This window comes from Cnephaeus nilssonii (genome assembly GCF_951640355.1).
Source record: "Cnephaeus nilssonii genome assembly, chromosome: 11".
In the NCBI taxonomy this organism is placed as follows: domain Eukaryota; kingdom Metazoa; phylum Chordata; class Mammalia; order Chiroptera; family Vespertilionidae; genus Cnephaeus; species Cnephaeus nilssonii.
The window spans coordinates 26,850,925-26,871,330 of NC_137082.1; the positions used below are offsets into that span (position 1 = coordinate 26,850,925).

The window sequence follows — 20,406 nt, forward strand, 5'->3', positions numbered from 1 at the left end:
TTAAGGAAAGCAAATGGGAGAATAAGATGTAATCTCTTGCTGTGGTTAAACTCTGCCCTTGGAAAAGTTCAACACAAACTCCAAACATGTACTTGAGACAGGACTTGGTCTTCGCCAGAACTCATGCTAATGAGCAAATGCCTTTATGAGCAAAAACAATGTGTTTTAGAGGGTTTTTTTTATTATTAAAAATCTTTTAAAAACTGGGTTGTCTCACTTCCAAAAGGGCTTTTTGTTTTGCAGAAACTGTGCTCTAACTAGCTTTTTTTCTATGTACAGTTTTTAAAGACACTCTCAAAGAACATTCACTCACATGTTCCTGACTGTGTTTCAGACGCTGCCTTGTGTCTAGAATTTACTTACGAAGCTCCTGTAAGGTAGCACAGAGAGGCCTGTGCCAAAAGCTCCAAGGGCTTGAGGGTAAATCTGGAGCATTTACATTTCACTTTGGTATGTTAGATTACATATAGAAATAATGCACCAATAAGATAGCAAACACTGCTATTCCCTATTGACCACTGTATTCGCAATCAATTAAGGTAGTGACTGACAAATGAACAAATATGGAATGCCATAGTAGTAAGCTCTAAGGATTAATGGAAATATCAAAGACTCAGGAACATTTTCCTGAATCAGAACATTTTGACCCTCTCACTAAGGCAACATTGTTTCCTCTCTAGGTTAATATAAAATGTAAAACTGTGGACAGTGTTTAACCAGTTTTTTATTCTACTGCCGTGCTTTGTAAAATCTGGGGTATTTAAAAAATTAAATCCCAAGTAGAATAAAGGAATCGAGAAAAAAGCAAGCAAGTGCAAAGGGTTAAGTTGCTAACAAAAGAGGCTCATGTCCACTGAAATCTTCCTCCCTCCCTCCTTTCTCTCTCTCTCTCTCTCTCTCTCTCTCTCTCTTTCTTTATTTCTTTCTTCCTTTCTTTCCTAGACATTCATGATCCTATCTTCCCAGAAGCCATTTCCTACATTCCCAACATTGCCTAGAAAAACATGGGGAATTACTTAAAATGATAGAAGATAACAAACTGTTACTTAAAGAGCACTTTCTTCAAATGAAAGGCTATTTGTAATCTTAATCCTTACTAAAATAAAAATTTTGTTGCTATAAGTAAAACCCAGGCTTGCCAAAGCAATCCAGCAAATAAATATTCCTCTACCTATTTGTCTTTTTAATTATGCTTCCCATACCAGAGGATGATGATAATAATAGTTAGTATTTATCTGATGTTATTCTAAATACTCATTCAATTAATTTAATCCACAAACCAATCTTATGTGGATTATTATCCCCATTTTATGGGTCAGAACACGGATGTGCAAAGAAGTGAAGTAACTTGCCACTTACATAACAAGCAGATATGGGATTCAAATCCATGTGGTCTGACAACTAAGCCTAAGCAGTTAGTCACTTTTTTATACTGTAGAGGATCTGTTTATTGATAATATTCAATTTCTCAAAACACAGGTTGCAACTACATGGTGGCAGACATCTGAGTATAAATTAGAGGACTGCATACATCCTCAATGATGGGGTTCATAAAATATTATAGTTCATATATTTTGACTTTTTGCTTTTACTTTTGATTTGATGCTTGAGACGCATACACAAAATCAGATTACCAGAGCAAACCACAACAATTCTAAATATCTATATTTATAAAAGCCTAAGTGACTGGACGACCAGCTGGTAGATATGACGCACACTGACCACCAGGGGCAGACACTCAATGCAGGAGCTGCCCCCTGGTGGTCAGTGCGCTTCCACAGCCAATCTCCCCCAGGCCAGCTGGCCTGATCACCGGCCAGCCAAGGGACCCACCCATGCACAAATTTGTGCACTGGGCCTCTAGTATTTTATATTGTTTCTTAAGGTGATTTCTGTATACACCTAGACTTTTAAAATCCACTTTCTTAGACTAAGCAAAATCAGGCACACATTAAAGCTGATCTGTCCAATATGGCAGCCACTTGCCAAATATGGCTAAGTTAATTAAAGTTAAATAAAAGTAAAGTTCCAGGTCCTCAGTCACACTGCACCATTCTAATTACTTAAGAGCTACATGTGGCTACTAGCTACTGTGTGGAACTGGGCAGAGCTGGAAAATTGACATCAGAGAAAGTTCTACTGGATTGCACTATATTAAGGCTATAAGGGCCCTCTAAATTATGTCTTTAGAGGACCATTTTTCAAATGTTCATGTATTGGGGTTCTGGGATAACCTATGGGTGGATAACATTTGTAATATGACAGGATGTTATCCTCATTCTGACACATAAGGAATTCACAGTCCAATGGTCCCTTAGTAAATATTCCTTGCCTTGTCCCACATGATGCTTCAAGAAAGAATTTTTACTCTAGGCAAAGACTCGGCAGAAATTAAAGTGATTTTCAAAATAGTCCAGGAGGCTATAGTAACTCCCCAACCTTTCTCCTTTAAATAAAAATGGAGAATTTAGCATTATAAGGCATATCAGAAAAGTCAAAACATAAAAGACCAAGATAAGTTTACAAAAAAGTTGACTCTAGAGGAAAGAGAAAAAAAAACCAAGAAAAATAAATTTAAAAATTCCAAATGATAGACCAAGAGAAGCTGAAAATACACCTAAATAAGAAAAGCCTGCCATGAAAAGAAAATCAGAATATAAAAAGAACCTACCAGATATTTTAAAAAAATATAATTTCTTGAATTAAAAATGAAATTATGAATTGAATAATAGGGTTAATGACATTTCCCAAAATGTTAAACAGCAACAAGACAAATAGAAACAAAATATGAGTAAATGAAGGAGAGGCTTGAAAACCCTTTAAATGTCCAATGTTCAATTGACAAGGTCTTCAGATAAAAAAGTAAAAGAAGAAGACAGGGAGGAAATTAGTAAAGACAAACATGCCTGAATGCTAGAGACATAGGCCACTACAATGAAAGAACAAACACTGCTTATTACATCTTGTGAAATTTCAAGGGGGAAATGTGTGTAAAGAGAGAGAAGAAACAAAACAGGTTACTTACAGAGGAATGGGAATCAAACTGGCTTCAATCTGCTTGTCAACAACGGGCACTAGAAGACAGAGGAGTAATGTCTTTAAGAGTCTAAGAAAAAGGATTTTTCAGTGTAGAATATTGGATCTAATCCAATTATTTAGACACAAGAGAAGTTATTTAAGTGACCTGTACATTTAGCTTCTTCTGTTTAGAAAGTTACAAAGGAATGTAATGTAATAAGGGAGACCATAAATCAAATGAATGCATAAACTTGACTACAAGAGATGCAACTCAGAGAGAGTAGGAGCAATCTATAGGATGAGGGTGGCAGTAGGCAGAGTAATCAGAGCAGGATAGAGCAGGAAGGCCAGAGGGGAGGGGGGATGTCTGCAGAGGGAAAATAAGGAGCTTTAAGTAGGTTAGAGTAAGTTAAAGGTTTGAAGGCCTTGAGGATACTCTAAAATCTGATGAATCTTAGAGGGAAGATGGGTCAGGGGCAAGGAGAGATTAACCAAAGAAATTATATACATATATGCATAACCCATGGACACAGACAATAGTTTGGTGAAGGTCTTGGGGGGTGTGCAGTGTGAAGGGGGTCAGTGGGTGGAAAAGGGGGACATCTGTAATACTTTCAACAATAAAGATTTTTTTTTAAGTCTCATGATAAATGGAGAAAAATGGAAAGGAAGGCAATTAGAAATCGAGGAAAAGAAAGAGCTATAATAAAACACATATGGTCCAAATATAAAGCAACATTAAAGTGTAAAAAATGAATTAGTCATTAGGGTTGGGAAAACCATCGTCTTGAAGCTAGGGCCTTTTCCTTATGAGTTACTCAAAAATTGCCAGTAAGATCTCACAAGATGTAATGCATGCTTGGATTAAAACAGCCAAAACAGTCTCCTAGAAACATTAGGTTTCATATTTAATATGAAAAAATGTAGGATATCAATCATTTATTAGTATATAATAAGTACATAATGACTCGGGCTTACAGGCAAATAGATAACATAGAAAGTAGTTACTAAACACTGATATTTATATATCAGAACACCTTTCATACTATTTCATTGCCTTTTAGGGTTTGACATAGCATTAAAGGTGGATCTGAAAAGAGCAACAAGGACATGATGACATGATGTCTTAGCTGGGCTGCCATAACAAAATACTATAGACGGGGTGTCTTGAACAACAGAAATTTATTTTCTTCCAATTTAGGAGGCTGGACTTCTGAGATTAGGGTTCCACCATGCTTATTCTCTGGTGCAGGCTCTCTCCTTAGGATGTAGAGGCCCCCTTTTCACTGTGTGCTCACATGACTTCTTCTTTGTGGGGACATAGAAGGGTTGGGGAGCAAGCTCTCTGGTATCTTCTTATAAGGGTACTAATACCATCAAGAGAGCCCCACCTTTATGACTTCATCTAACCTTAAATATTCCTTGAAGACTATCACTTTGGAAGTTAGGGCTGCAACCCAAGGCTTTTGGGGGGATGCAAACATTCAGTCGATAAAACATGGGTTTAACATTTTCATGTACCTATAACTTTAGAAGAAAAATAATACCAGCATCACTTTAAAATATGGAAATATTTAAAATCTAGTATTCTGTGAAACAGTTTGGAAATGGTGTTTAAACATAACAGTTGAAAACCATCAGAATTCCACATTCTCCTGTGACTCTTTCTTATTATTCTTAATCGGGTCTCCCTTGGATCTCCATTGGTGAATTAATAAATATGTACAATTTCCTGTATCCATCTGCTTAAGTTCCCAAATTATGATTTTCATTACAACCTTGAACCAACTATTTTTGTAAACTTGAGAACTAGCATTACTTTCATTACTCTGTTAGTAAATGGTTTGTTATTGGGAACATGCTGAGAATAATAGTTTAAAATATAAAATATAGTTGGTCAGATTATGAAACTGAAGAGGTATATGGTGTGCCCTCAAACTATAAGTAAATGTTACACTAGATGCAAAATACAGAGAAGTGAGACAAACAGCAAAACTTGGATATTGATAGCTTATTGGTTACAAGTGATCCAGAGTGTTTTTCTTAATGACGGCCCATAAGACCTGACTGCCTCCCATTTACCTGCTTTTCATTTTTGAGAAAAATTTGGCCTTGACTTCCATCCAAGGTTATGGTCTTGCCTGATTTCCAGTGGTCCACTGTTTGGCAAGACAAATGCTGACTTCCTAGAAATGAGCCTTCCTAGCACAGTGGAGCACACTATCCAAATCAATGGTTGGTCATCAATGCATCTTTTGGATTACTTTATTACCAAAAGGGTAATGTATGGAGTAAAAGGAGCCACAAGCTAAACTTGACAAGCTCAGAGGAGGCCTCCATGATGGGTCTTACAAATTCAGAGACCCAAAGTAACCACATAGGATGGGCTGAAATTAAACTTCCTAACTAAAAGCAAGTCATGGCGGATAGTCATGTTCTAGGCCAGTATCTTCCTTTACAAAGGTCCATCTTTACCTTAATTGAGCCTGTCTATTGTCTTTTTTTTTTTTTTAATCCTCACCGAGGATATTTTTCCATTGATTTTTAGAGAGTGGGAGAGAGAAAACAGAGAGAAATATCAGTGTGAGAGAAACACATCAATTGGTTGCCTCCTGCATGTGCCCCGACCAGAGTCTGGGCTGGGGAGGAGCCTGCAACCTAGGTATGTGCATGTGCCCTTGACCAGAATCGAACCTGGGATTCTTCGGTCTGCAGGTCAAGGCTCTATCCACTGAGCCAAACTGGCTAGAGCCTATTGATTTTTTGCATCTATGATAACATATCTTTGTAATGTCAGGGTAATTTGCTTTTTCCAGACCTACCAGAGCAGGAGACCACAGAACCCCTCATTGTTATTGTTATCACTAAAGGCCCGATGCATGAAATTCATGAAAGAGTAGGCCTTCCTTCCCCCAGCTGCCAGCACCAGCTTCCCTCGCAGCCCCGGCTTCATCCGAAAGGTTGTCCAGAAGGACATCTGGAAGGATGTCTGGTCTAATTAGCATATTACGCTTTTATTATTATAGATGTTAATTGTTAACTATTAACTATTCTGTGCCCACCAATATAAAATTATGTGTTTGTTTTACTTTTTATTCAATCCCAGAGATTTGCTCGCTTTGCTTTCTCCTTCCTCCCTAATCTACCACCAATGAATTTCATGTAACCTCCTTATGTCTTCTCCTTTAATTCTAATGTATAAAATAAGGTGCAAAACTGCAAAAAAATAAAAATATGAAATATAAAATATATTTTGGAAGTTGATTTAAGAAAATGTTAATTTCTTTTAAAACTATATTTTTAGAAATCAATATATTTTGAAGCATAATTAGAGAAGAAACATAATTTTAATATTAGATTTTTATATAATTCAATGGGTAAAATACATTTAATTATAGAATTAAAATAATTATTGAAGTTACAAATTAAAATAAGTATTGAAGTTATAACTTTGTATTAAATAATGTTTTTGAATTAGAGTTGTTCATTACCTGTTAAAGTGCTTGCCAATTATATATTCTTTTTTAAAATTTTTAAACTTTTAATGATTTCAGAGAGGAAGGGAAAGGGAGAAAGATATAGAAACATCAATGATAAGAGAGAATCATTGATTGGCTACCTCCTGCTTGCCCCCTACTGGGCCGCAACCCGGGCATGTGCCCTTTACTGGAATTGAACCCAGAACCCTTCAGTCTGTAGGCTGACACTCTATTCACTAATAAAATATACTTAGCAGGAGTACTTCCTTATGATGATAAATACATTTAGGTGCATGTCAATTTACAGTCTATTGATAATTTTATTTTATTTTTTTAAATATTTTTTTTATTGATTTCAAAGAGTAAGGGAGAGGGAGAGAGATAGAAACATCAATGATGAGAGAGGATCATTGTTTGGCTGCCTCCTGCATGTCCCACACTGGGGATCAAGCCCGCAACCCAGGCATGTGCCTTTGACTGGGAATCAAACCTGGGACCTTTCAGTCCGAAGGCTGACTCTCTATCCACTGAGCCAAGCCAGCTAGAGCTTATAATTTTATTTTATAATTAAATTGTTATGACTGCTAACTTTTTTTGACCAAGATAGATCTGCTATTCTAGATCTAACCCTTAATATGTCTGTGCTGTGGGTTCCTAGCAAGGTATATATGTGTGAGGTCAGGTTCCCTTTGATTTTGATGCTTTGACCTCTAAACCCAAGCCTTCTGTCAAGTAGTCTTTTCTTATCATGATTGTCTTGCTTTTTCTAGGAGATGATGCCAGGGAGGCAGTTAAACATGGTTTGGATGGAATCTTGGTATCCAATCATGGGGCTCGACAACTCGATGGGGTGCCAGCCACTGTGAGTTGTAGCAAATGCTGAGATTTATTTTTGCGTTTCTCATTTCCATCAAAATTTTGATCATCTCTGTGTCTGCCTCCTCACTGCATATATTTTTGAACAGTCAAGGTAAAATATATGTGAATATATGAGATCTCAGATTTTAAGTTAATGGCACATAATTACCTAAATCAGATAATTAGTCCAATACGCTTATTTGCAAACTAAAAAAAAGTTAAATTATAAATCATTTGTGGGCAGGGATTACTCTTGTATTCATAGGTATACTGATAGGTATAATATAAATGGAAGTGTGATAGAAATTATTATAACATAAAAGTCCAAAGAAGAGGAGCTAACAGTATTTGCAAAAGGCTTTGGTGGAGTTTGAGATCATTGATACAACTATGACAGAAGTCAGAAGTAGGGAAAGACTTCAATTTCCTGTGGATATAGGGGTTGAAAGCTGTAGAGAGTTGGTAGGTGGTTGGGAAGGGAGATGAAATCCTATGGCCCCAGTGAGGGGAGGTAGGCTGCAACCCAGATCAATCATCAGAATCTCTAGGGATGGGGAGCAGAGGCACCAGTAATATTTAAAGCTACCCAGGAGATTCCAATGTGCTTCTATGGTTTTTATACACTGTATACTCTATGCTAGGCAAGTTAGAGTCTAAAGTCTTTACTAATAAAAGGGTAATATGCTAATTAGACCAGATCGACTGGACATCTTACAGACGTCCGAACTCCTTCCGGACAAAGCCATGGTGGTGGGGGCCACAGTAGAGGTGGTTAGGGGCAATCAGGCTGGCAGAGGAGCAAGCAGTTAGGGGTGATCAGGCCGGCAGGGGAGCAAGCAATTAGGGGCGAGATCAGGCCGGTGCAGGGGAACAAGCAGTTAGGGGCAAGATCAGGCCGGCATGGGGGAGCAAGCAGTTAGGGGGCCATCAGGCTGGCAGGGCAGGGCAGTTGGGGGCGATCAGGCCGGCAGGGGAGGGAAGTTAGGCAGTGATCAGGCAGGCAGGCAGAGGCGGTTAGGGGTGATCAGGCAGTCAGGCAGGCGAGCGGTTAGGAGCCAGAGGTCCTGGATTGTGAGGGGGATGTCTGAGGGGTCCCAGATTGAAGAAGGTGCAGGCTGGGTTGAGGGACAGTCCCCCTCCGTGCATGAATTTTGTGCACTGGGCCTCTAGTCTAGATATAAAAGTGAACCAAACTGGCTGGAAAAATGTGATACTGAGTTAAAACTATAAAGGAGAGCAGTTAACCCCAAGACCAATAGAGGCACTGGGACAGATTTTGAGATCAAGAATTAGGGGCTCAGAAATAGATAGAAAGTCATGAAGATAGACACATATCCTGGAGTGAATTTCATGGATCCATATCCAGAATGGGGTCAGGAGCTAGAGTGGGTGTGGTATTTAAAAGTAGTTCTCTTCCATGTTGTCCACTTGTGGGAACTTGGCCACAATTCTTTTAGATGAGGCAATGGTTTTGCTGTTGCCTTGCACCTCTGCTCTGTCTCCATATGGACCCTGTTTTTAGAGGTGTGAGCCTAAATGTGGAATGGGCTATGTTTGGGGAATTTCAAGTAATCCATTTTGTTTGCAGTGTCTGGTTGGTGTGGACAGGTAAGGGAGGAGGAGTTTCTTCCATATGATGAGTCATTGGATATACAATAGAATCGCCTTGGTTTAGCAGCAATGAATCTTAGAAATTGGATTTTGGCATGACAGGAGGCAGGAAGATCAGTTAGGTGGCGAAGGGAAGAGAGAAGGGCCCGAAATGCAATAGGGCAGAGGGCATCAATTTCTATTCTAAATCTTAGTTTTTCTCATCTGTTAAAGTTTAAACATCATTACATTATTTCTTTTGTGACTTTATACTTCTTTGGCTAATCTCTTCACCTTTTATCCTAAAATCTGATTTATTATAGGCAAAGTAAGCTAGTATTATGTAACAAAACTAAAAAAAAAATATGTTTACCAGACCATGTGGATGGACATTCCAGACCATCATCTCTGAACTGGACCATCATATGGATTTTCCCCTTTTTGTCAGAATCATTCAGTCATAGTTGTTATAATGAATGCCTTTCGTTGGGATGACCAGCTGAATTGATTCAAACAAATGGTAGTAGAATAGAACAAGTAATTTAGTCAAGTGATAGTGGGTTATTGTTTTATTGAACTAGCAGGTTTGAGTTCACTAAATCCATAGATAGTTGTATAGGTCTTAGAGCAGACTAAATGACTAGAAGGGGATATTGGGTACACATACCTGTACTCAACAGTTTTCCCTCAAACACTAGTGATAGAAACGAACCAAGTCTTTGCACACTGTAGGATTACACTGTCAAGACTTGCTTTTCTTTTAACTTTATAACTTTATTTTTATTGTTGACATTGTTACAGATGTTCCCATTCTCCCCCTGCCCCTTAGCCAACTCCACCAGCCCCCACCCCCCCGCCCCCCTTCCCTCTGGCCATCACCTCACCAGTGTCTGTTTCTATGGATTATGCATATTTGTTCTTTGGCTAATCTCTTCACCTTTTATCTAGTCTCCTCCACCCCCTTCCCCTCTGACAGCTGTCAGTCTATTCCATGTATCCATGCCTCTGGTTCTATTTTGTTCATCACTTTGTGTTATTATTTATTTATTTAAATTTATTTTTATTATTGAAAGTATTACAGATGTCCCCTTTTTGTTCCCCATTGACCCCCCTCCATTCCACTCCCACCTCTCCGACCCCAGGCCTTCACCTCACTATTGTCTGTGTCCATAGGTTATACATATATGCATATACATTCTTTGGTTAATCTCTCCTCACCCCCACCCCACCCCACCCCACCCCACCCTGCACCTTGTTTTCAGCTCTTTCTGATTCAGCCTTACTTATAGGGACCCATATTTTTAGGTGATTTTAAATGTTGCCTGCAGGTAAATAGGGGTGGAGAGTCTCCTCTGGGCAGGGAGGAAAAGTGGGTCACAGCTCCTGGCTTTCTTGCACATTTATGCCGCTCTTATGTATGAAGACACTGACTTAGTGTGCGGGCCAAATTAAGTTTGTTTTCTAAAAATAAAATCTAAATCTACTGAAATCAAATCTAACTAGATTTTAAGGAAAAAAATATCTAAATGGTGTGGTTTATTTCCCTCTGGCTGAGGGGATATGGAAACTTATCTAAAAGGGCTTTTTGAGCTGTGGTCTCGGAGACTTCTAAGAAAAACAATGACCCTCCCCTTTGCATGCTGTGCATAAGAGAGGAGTGCTTGCTTGAGTTTTGCCTCATAGAGAGAATTGAAGGCCCATGATGGTGAGAGAAATCTGAGAAAGGATTCCGTTTACAGGAAGATGTTTTTCCCTCAGTATGTGGGTTTTGAGGTAAGTGGCAAAAGGCTTAGAGGAGGCTGTGGTGTAAAACCTTTCAGTAGATACACAGAAGGACCTGCTGTCCTGCAGATTATGTGACATCATAAGTCAGAGTTATAGAGGCAGAGTGATGTCATGGGGGGAGCACCAAAATAGGAGTCTAGAGCCATAGGTTCAAGTCCTTGTCTTACCTTTTTTCAGGGGTGTGACCTGGGTGAGCAAGTTGCTTAAACTTTTCAGCTTGAACTTCTTCATCGTTTTGTGTTGGTTGCGAAAATAAAGCAGCTGGACTATATGATTTCTACATTTCTATATATCACCAAGTTCCCTTGGATGGAAAATTCTTATCACTAAGAATCTTACTTCATTCAGCTTAATACCACACTATTGAGAACCCCTGCCAGACCTCTGCTATACCCAAAAGGAATTAAAAATTAAGCTCATGTCAAGGTCCTTACCTGCAAGGTAATAATGTGATCACGACTGATCATGAAGTCATTAGAGAACAATATGACAGAATCAAATCCATTTCCAAAATCTATAGTACTGAACATGACAAATTGGGGTTTAAAGATAGATTCTCTCGAGCCATTGAACCGTAGCAGCATTTTTTTTTTTCATTTTTGTTTTAATGTTAACTGGACCCAAATTTAAACTTATGAATATACCATTCTTTTCTAGTAAAAATTCTTAACTGCAGAAGATTTTCTTAAAATAAGTATTTGGGTTGTTAAGTCAAGTGTTTCTTGATTCCTTGGGCTCTTCTATGAGATCCAAAATATTTTATTTTTCCTTTTAAAAGAGATCCATGCAATTCTACCTTTGAGAAACACTTGATGTGTTAGTTAGCTTTTGCTGTGTAACTTACTGGCCAAAATTCAATAGCCATTTACTTATGTCACAATTTTGTGAGTTGGCAATTCAGTCTGAGATTGTCTGGGAGGCTATTCTGGTGTTGGCTGGGCTCACTCATATGCATCTGTGGTCAGCTGCTGGGTCTACTTGGACAGGTTGGTGTAGGCTGGCATCAGCAGGAACAGCTTTTAATTGTCTCACATCTAGCACATTAGCTGAGCCGGTTCTCATGAGGTGGCCAACTTCTGAGAGTAAGTGCAAGCCCACAAGGCCTCTTGGGATCTAGGCTTAGAACAGACATATTGTCGCTTCTCTCATATTCTGTTGGTCACAATAGTTAGTTCAAACTCAAGGGGCGAGGAAATAGACTCTTCTGGTCATATTTCTCCCCTGTGATGGGAGGAGCTGAAATGTCACATTTTAAGGAAATGAAGACATTTTTGCAATTGTAAGTAAGCAGGGCTTGCTTATGTGGGCCAATGGTTTTCTAAGTGGGCTTAATAGAAACTCCCCAGGGATGCCTGGTGAAGTGTGATGGGCAAGACAGAGAGTCAGGGAAGGATTTATGGGCAGTGGCCTGGACTCTGTCTTCTTCTTTTTTCAACTCTGGTTTTGCTTGCTTTTGTTTATGTTCAATTGCTTTGGTTTGAAACCTTTAAAGGGTTCCAACCCTAAAATGTCAGAAATTAGGGATATAGTGATGGATGCAACAGGAAGGTAGAAAGGTGAGAGCTCCCTGTGAGTGGAAGTTCTGGAGGACCAAGAGCATCCTTGGGAGAAAGTTATTTGAGTGGGAACAGCAAAAAGGTGTCTCTGTCCTTCTTGCGTCTCTGAGATTTCCTTTTCGGACTCTTTAAACCACCTGGCATAGTGACTTGAATATACCAGCTCCTCAATAAAGTGTTTGATGAATGGATGGGTGAATGAGCAATAGTATATTGGGTGGGATTTGCCATATTTTTTTCTGTATATTAAACCCACTGGAGTTAAGGCCACAACTAGTTGTTTAAAGAACCACTAAGAAAAGAAAAGCTGAAATGAATGGTCTCTTAGATGTGTAGCAAGCTGAAAAGAAGAAAACATAACAGAGTCATAAAATAGTGGATTTGTCTATGATATTTATTTATTTAATAGCCCCTGATCAGAATTATTCTCTGAAATACTTACTCAGTAAAATTGCAATAAAGGGGGAAAAAGGAGGGAGGAAGAGAAGGATAGAAATCCTCAGCAAACGAATAGTACAGGCTTGTCCACAGACACATGCAACACCAATCTGGGTTCCTTTTTATAACCCAGGATTCACATTTAAATTATCCGTAACAGTTTCCTTTTAGGCCAGGCTGGGCATTGGAAATAACCTAAAGAGACTTGAGTTGCGTGACTTTGAAAATGTGTATTGAACCCGAGCTAGCTAATATTATTCTTTGGTTCTGGTTTCAAATGGGGAAATATGCTTAATTATAGCTTGCATCATCCCTTGGAAATTGTAGCATTTCTATGTTGATGTAACTTGCCTGACTGTAAAAGGAGGACTATGTATAGGTAAAGGGGCATATGTAAATGGATCCAAAGCATGTTTGGCAAGGCAGAGAAGCCAAAAGGAAAAAGAGGAAAATCACAGTACTTGCCAAACATTTAGGGGCTGCACGCCAAATGTTGCCTTCACTTCCTCCAAATCTGTTGCCGGGTTTGGTCTTCAGCCTTTTACATAAAACTCTTTTTAAGTTTTTCCTCTAAAGTTTTAGGGGCGAAGTGGGAAAAACTTCTGAGTGATTTCAGCACAATTATTTTGAGAAAAACCTGCACTTGAATGCCTGGTAGCTTTTTCAGCATGCATTTTAAGTAGGGATTGGATTGAACTTGAGATTTAAATATGTTGGTATGAATGTGAATAATTTCTATAGATTTTGACCTGCAGGTCACCTTGGGAATTATTTCCATTCCCAAGTGCAAAGATTTAGATCAAAGTAGCTGACAGTGTCAGCTATTAGCTATGAACTATATTGGCGATTAGCCAACTATATTCACTATTGGCACGTGATGCTATAAAACAAGATTCCAAATTCAGTGTTTTAAACCAACAGTAATTTATTCCCATGAAACTCTGTATGAACTGGCGGTCTGCTGATATGGATTTGGTACTGGGTAGGTGGCTGTGCTCCCAGTCTCAGGTCCAGTTGGGTTTGGCTGGGCTAGCTCTGCTTCCTGAATATTTATCCTGGGGCCTAAGTGGGGAGGATTGACCAGGGGATTCTCCTCTCACAGCAAATGGCACAGGTGCAAGAGAAAGTTGAGACCCACGAGGTTGTTTAAGGCCTATGCCCAGAAATGACACTCTCCACCTCTGCTTCAGTGGTTCTCAACCTTTCTAATGCCGCGACCCTTTAATACAGTTCCTCATGTTGTGGTGACCCCCAACCATAAAATTATTTTCATTGCTACTTCATAACTGTAATTTTGCTACTGTTATAAATCGTAATGTAAATATCTGTGTTTTCCGATGGTCTTAGGCTCTACAGCAGCGGTTCTCAACCTGTGGGTCGCGACCCACAGGTTGAGAACCGCTAGCAGGGTTGCCTAAGACCATCGGTTGTAGAGCCGATGGTCTTAGGCTCTACAGCAGCGGTTCTCAACCTGTGGGTCGCGACCCACAGGTTGAGAACCGCTAGCAGGGTTGCCTAAGACCATCAAAAAACACAGAGATTTACATTACGATTCATAACAGTAGCAAAATTACAGTTATGAAGTAGCAATGAAAATAATTTTATGGTTGGGGGTCACCACAACATGAGGAACTGTATTAAAGGGTCGGGGCATTAGAAAGGTTGAGAACCACTGGCTTACATGCTATTGATCAAAGAAGGTTGCAAGACCAAGGCCAACGTCAAGGACTGGGCAAGTGCACTGAATTTGTTTTTTCTTTTTAGTGGGAAACTGCAAAATTGCCTTGAAAAATAAGTGGGTTCAGAGTGATGTGAAAGATCAGGAACAATGATGCAATTTCCCAGATCAACCTCTATGAGGATCTTGTGTTCTCCAGTGATGATATAAGCTCATTATCAATTGTCAATCAAGATGAGGACCTTCAAGGTGCATGTGGTCATATCCCTTTATTTTTTTATTTTTTATTTATTTTTTTAAAAAATATATTTTATTGATTTTTTACAGAGAGGAAGAGAGAGGGAGAGAGAGCCAGAAACATCGATGAGAGAGAAACATCGATCAGCTGCCTCCTGCACACCCCCCACTGGGGATGTGCCCGCAACCAAGGTACATGCCCTTGACCAGAATCGAACCCGGGACCCTTGAGTCCGCAGGCCGACGCTCTATCCACTGAGCCAAACCGGTTTCGGCTGGTCATATCCCTTTAAAAGCAAGATAGATATTTTCACCCAAGCTGGTTAGCTCAGTGGATAGAGTGTCTGCCTATGAACTGAAGGATCCCAGATTTGATTCCTGTCAAGAGCATATACCTCAGTTGCAGGCTCAATCCAGGCCCTGGTCAGGGGGCATGTGGGAGGCAACCAATTGATGTGTCTCTGCCACATCGATACTTTTCTCTCTGTCTCTCCCCCGCCCTTCTACTCTTTCTAAAAATCAATGGAAAAATATCCTAGGGTGAGAATTAAATACACACACACACACACACACATATACACATACATCTATCTTCTATATATATAAAAGGCTAATATACAAAGTGTCCCCTTGGGAGTTCAACTGGGAGAATGGGAGTTTGATTGCTTGCTATGACATGTGCTGATCACCAGGGGGCAGTGTGGAGCATGGCAGGTGACCAGAGGCAGCAGGGCGCTGAGGGAGTGAGGGAAGGAGGAGGTGGGAAGGTGGGAGGTGGGGGGAACCACATGGTTATGGCGCATGGGTGGTGAGGGGAGGCAGGGAACCTGATCGGCCCTGATTGCTGGCCAGGCCTAGGGACCCTACCTGTGCACAAATTTTGTGCACTGGGTTTCTAGTATATGTAAAAGCCTAAGCAACTGAATAGCCAAACGACCAAACGATCAGTTGCTATGATGCGCACTAACCACCAGGGGTCAGATGCTCAATGCAGGAGCTGCCCCCTGGTGGTCAGTGCGCTCCCACAGCAGGAGTGCCGCTCTGCTGATTGCTGGGTGTCAGATGCCAGGCTCATGGCTGGCAAGCACAGTTGCAGCAACGCGAGCCTCTCCCGCCTCCACGATAGCCCTACCAAGTGGCGGCAGCAGGTGCAACGGGCCCAGGATTTCCTGGCCCGGGCTCGGGCTCCTCCCCGGCCACTTGCTGCTTCCCACACTACTACATCCCATGGGGGATGTTGGACTGCTGGTTTCTGACATCCCCTGAGGGGTCTCGGATTGGAGGGTGCAGGCCAAGCTGAGGGATTCGTGCACCGGGCCTCTAGTGTGTGTGTGTGTGTGTGTGTGTGTGTATTCTTTTTCATGGAGACCTATGAACTGGGAGGTCATGGTTTGGTGCCTAGTCAGGGCACATGCCAGAGTTGTGGGGCTCAGGCCCTAGTGTGGGGTGTGCAGAGGGTGGGGGTGGATGGGGGCAGCTGATCAGTGGTTCTCTCTCATCATTGATGTTTCTATATCTCTCTCCCTTTCCATTCCTCTCTGAAATCAATAAAAATATATTTAAAAATAATAATAAAATAAAATTAGGTTTATATTTTAAAAAATCATTATCTTTGGCCCTGAACAAATAGTTCAGTTGGTTAGAGCATCATTCCAATACTCCAACGTTTTGGGTTTGATCCCCAGTCAGGGCACATACAAGAATATACTGATGCATACATAAATAGGTGGAACAGCAAAAATTGATTTCTCTCTCTCTCCCTTCTTTTCTCTCTATAAAAATCAACACAAAAATAAAATAAAATCATGATTTTTGAATTTGAATATCAGGAACAGAAAAAATATTGTGGTCTCTGAAAGAAAAAGAAGCCACCCAATTCCAAATATAGTTTGTTGTTGTTGTGCTTTTGTTTGTTTGTTTTAGTTACTAGCATTTGCACCACTTTTATTTCAGGGGGAATTTACTGTTGATTTCAAATCTACTTAGCTTCTTTTAGTCTGAGCCCTAGTCAGATGGTCAGTGGGCTGTGGAGGTTGAGTGGGGTAACAATGCATCATGCAGAGTATCGTCACATGATTGACCTCTTCTTTCCACAGATTGATGCTCTGCCTGAAATCGTGGAGGCCGTTGAAGGGAAGGTGGAGGTCTTCCTGGACGGGGGTGTCCGGAAAGGCACTGATGTTCTGAAAGCTCTGGCCCTGGGAGCCAAGGCTGTGTTTGTGGGGAGACCAATCATTTGGGGTTTGGCTTCCCAGGTAATTGGAGGACAAATAAATAAATACATAAAACAGGATAACTCAACAGTGAAATAAATACATGAAAAAGCCAGAATGACTTACCCAAAAGATCTGTATCTTTTCCTTATTTAGGGAGAGAAAGGTGTTCAAGATGTCCTTGAGATACTAAAGGAAGAATTCCGGTTGGCCATGGCTCTGAGTGGTAAGATTTGTCTTTGGAATTTACAACTTTCTTTTTTTCTTTTATAAGTATCTTTTTTTTTTTTTATTGATTTCAGAGGGAAAGGGAGAGGGAGAGAGAGATAGAAACATCAATGATGAGAGAAAATCATTGATTGGCTGCCTCCTGCACATTCCACATTGGGGAATAAGCCCGCAACCCGGGCATGTGCCCTGACCGGGAATCAAACTGTGACCTCCTGGTTCATAGGTCAACACTCAACCACTGAGCCACACTGGTTGGGCTACAACTTTCTTTTCTTCCAGTGGTCATTAAGCCAAGACTCCTTGGTGGGGAGAAGTGAGTTTGAGGGGTAAGGAGATGGAATTATTTGGGGCTGTAATTAAATTTAAGTCAGCTCCATATTTATAGCTCTAGTGCCGAGCACCCTCTGAACTGAGGAACTCTGCAGAGTGCACAGTCTGTAACATTTACTTAGCCTCTATCTTTGAAAGTCTTATCGGGATATTTGGGTAATGATGAGTACCTTCAGGGTGAATACTACATCATACTCTTCCTCACTTCATAGCACATGAACAATAAATCTAACTGGTTAGGCAACACCTCTACTTGGATGTCTAAGTGGCATCTCAGACTCTATCTCTTCAAAACTAAACTGCTAACTTTTCCTATTAAAACTTGCTTCACCTGCAGACTCTCCAATCTCAGTTCACATTATCACCCTTGTTTCAGGTGCTCAGATGACAATTTCTCAAGTCACTCTTGACTTTTCTTTTTCCTCACACCCTTACATCTGCAGAGGATCCATCTGCAAAATATAATCAGAATCTGACTTCACCTACCACCTCCACTGCCATCACTCTAGCCAGAGCCATCATCATCTCTCTTCACCTTGGATATTCCGATAGTCTCTCTGTGTATCCTTCCCAACATTTCTCTTCCCTTGGGACTTATAGGTCTGTCTGTCTATCCTTGCCTATATCTGCCTCCCAGCCCATTCTGATCACGGCAGTCAGATTACTTCAGATCATGTCACTCTTCTCATCAGAATGCTCAACTGTTCTGGGTTTATTCAGAGTAAAGGCCAGTGGTGTATAAGGCCCTGTGTGGTTTGACCTCTACCACCTCTCTGATCTCAACTCCTGCTACTGTCACCATTGCTTATTCTGCTCAGGGTTCATTTATCTCCTGGCTGTTCCTTGGCTATGCCAGACATGTTTCAGCCTTAGGGCTCTTCCCCTAGATATTTACATGGCTGATTCCCTCACACCCTTCAAGTCACACTTACGATTCACTGTACTTTCTCCAAGGGCCCCATCCTGACCACCCTATTTAAAATGGCAATTTGCTCTCTGCCCACCCACTCGGCTTCCAGTTTTCTTTCCCTATTATTATCTCATTATTGTACCATAGCACCTATCACCTTCTATAGATCATCTATCTTATGATTTATTTTTTTAAATCATATGCATTATGTATCATCTCTTTCCTCTCTAGAACATAAGAAGCACAAGGCAGCGATCTTTGTCTATAGTCTTCACTGCAGTATTCCTAGTGTATAGAGCAGTGCCTGGCACATAAACAATATTTGCAGAATGAACGAATAAGTAAATAAGCAGCATTATTACTAAGAACTGTTTTGGATTTGACTCCGATCGACCTCTACATGCAAAGAATGACCTTGAGTTAATTATCAACTCCCAAACTTTTGAAGATAATGAGGGCTTCCTTTTCTGTGATCCATATCACCCCGATTGTCTCCTTAGATAGACTCCCCAAGATCAATGGTCTACTCACTACTGTGCTGAGCCTGTGTGGACACAGCCTCAGTGAGAAGAATGCCATTCTGTGAATCCTCACTATGCATTTTAATTTGCTACAGACATATCCTAAAAGAGAGCTTTCAGCCACTGGCTCTTTATTAAATGTGGCAGAAAGAATATACTCTTTGTGTTAATAAAAATATGTGCCAGTCATTTTGTGTTAAGGACTGTTTAGGTAATAAAAATGGTCTCATGCCACATAAGATTTGGCAAGGCTACCTTGAATCATAAACCTTACATTTGTCAAGTTTTACATTCCTTGGGAAAACGATTACCTGCCTGATTATTATTGCATTCATTTCATATTAAATGTATGCATTATTTTTTCAGGGTGCCAGAATGTGAAAGCCATCGACAAGACATTGGTGAGGAAAAATCCTTTGGCCCTTTCCAAGATCTGACAGTGCACAATATTTTCCCATCTGTATTATTTTTTTTCCAGCATGTATTACTTGACAAAGAGACACTGTGCAGAGGGTGACCACAGTCTGTAATTCCCCACTTCGATACAAAGGGTGTCGTTCTTCTCCAACAAAATAGCAATCCCTTTTAGTTCATTGCTTTTGACTTTTCAATGGGTGTCCTAGGAACCTTTTAGAAAGAAATGGACTTGCATCCTGGAAATATATTAACTGTTAAAAAGAAAACATTGAAAATGTGTTTAGACAACGTCATCCCTTGGCAGGCTGACGTGCTGAAAAACAAAAGATATCCTTTGGTAAACTTGAAGGTAGCTAATGCTGAGGTGGAAAGATAATGATCACACTGTTTATTAGCCTGCATTGTGTTTAGATATCCATAAAACAGTGTTCTTAAATTATAAGCTCAGGTTCAAAAAGTTCAACATGCCTGGGAGACTTGGATTCGCAACACTGAGGAGGTAGCACTTGATAGACTTGGGATGAGTTGGTGGTAATTTGTGATTTTCTAGATACTTTTTAATACCCTGAGCTGTTGCTACTTCTTTGAATATAGATTTTCATTCCCATCTTCAGTGTCTGAATATATCTGAATATTTTGTGATATACATTGCTTTATAACCAGAAAGAAATAAAACATTATTTTGAAAAGAGTATATCTGGTCCATTTGCAACAATATGGAATTTAACCATTGTACTTTCTTAATGCTAATTGGTTCCCTATTCTTCCATGCATGCTGCATTATTTCTCATACTGTCTAGTTCTTCTTCTTTATTCTCTTGCTTCTTTCCATCACAACCATGTGCAAACCCAGCTACATTATTTGTGAGGATCATGCCCAATGAAAATGTCAGTCCCTTGTTCAAAAAGTAAGAAAAAGCCTTTTCTTTTTTCTATAGTTTTTCTCTTAATCTGTCATGGTATCTTTTATTTGCCATTTAATGCCACGTTTCCTTGGGCATGGGGATATGCACAGGGCAAGTGCAGACCCTCACAGGTGCCTGGGACACCATCCTGTGACCTGCCCCAACTCTTCTCAGTCCAGGTCCAGGACCCGTGGGGTGGAGGGTGGCCTTGTCACTGGGTGAGAGAGCAGCCAAGGACTC

At 40.3% G+C, this 20,406-nt stretch overlaps 1 protein-coding gene across 1 annotated transcript in view; it reads left to right on the forward strand.

Moving 5' to 3' along the window:
* Positions 1–19,344, forward strand: part of HAO1 (hydroxyacid oxidase 1) — a gene marked incomplete at its 5' end in the record, with an annotated part of 57,288 nt that extends 37,944 nt beyond the window's left edge. Inside the window, 4 exons of the mRNA XM_079783450.1 lie at positions 7,268–7,359; positions 16,736–16,894; positions 17,009–17,078; positions 19,211–19,344. Coding sequence (XP_079639576.1) covers positions 7,268–7,359; positions 16,736–16,894; positions 17,009–17,078; positions 19,211–19,281 — 392 coding nt within the window. The 3' untranslated portion in view covers positions 19,282–19,344. The remainder of the gene's footprint in view (positions 1–7,267; positions 7,360–16,735; positions 16,895–17,008; positions 17,079–19,210) is intronic.
* Between the last annotated feature and the right edge of the window lie 1,062 nt (positions 19,345–20,406).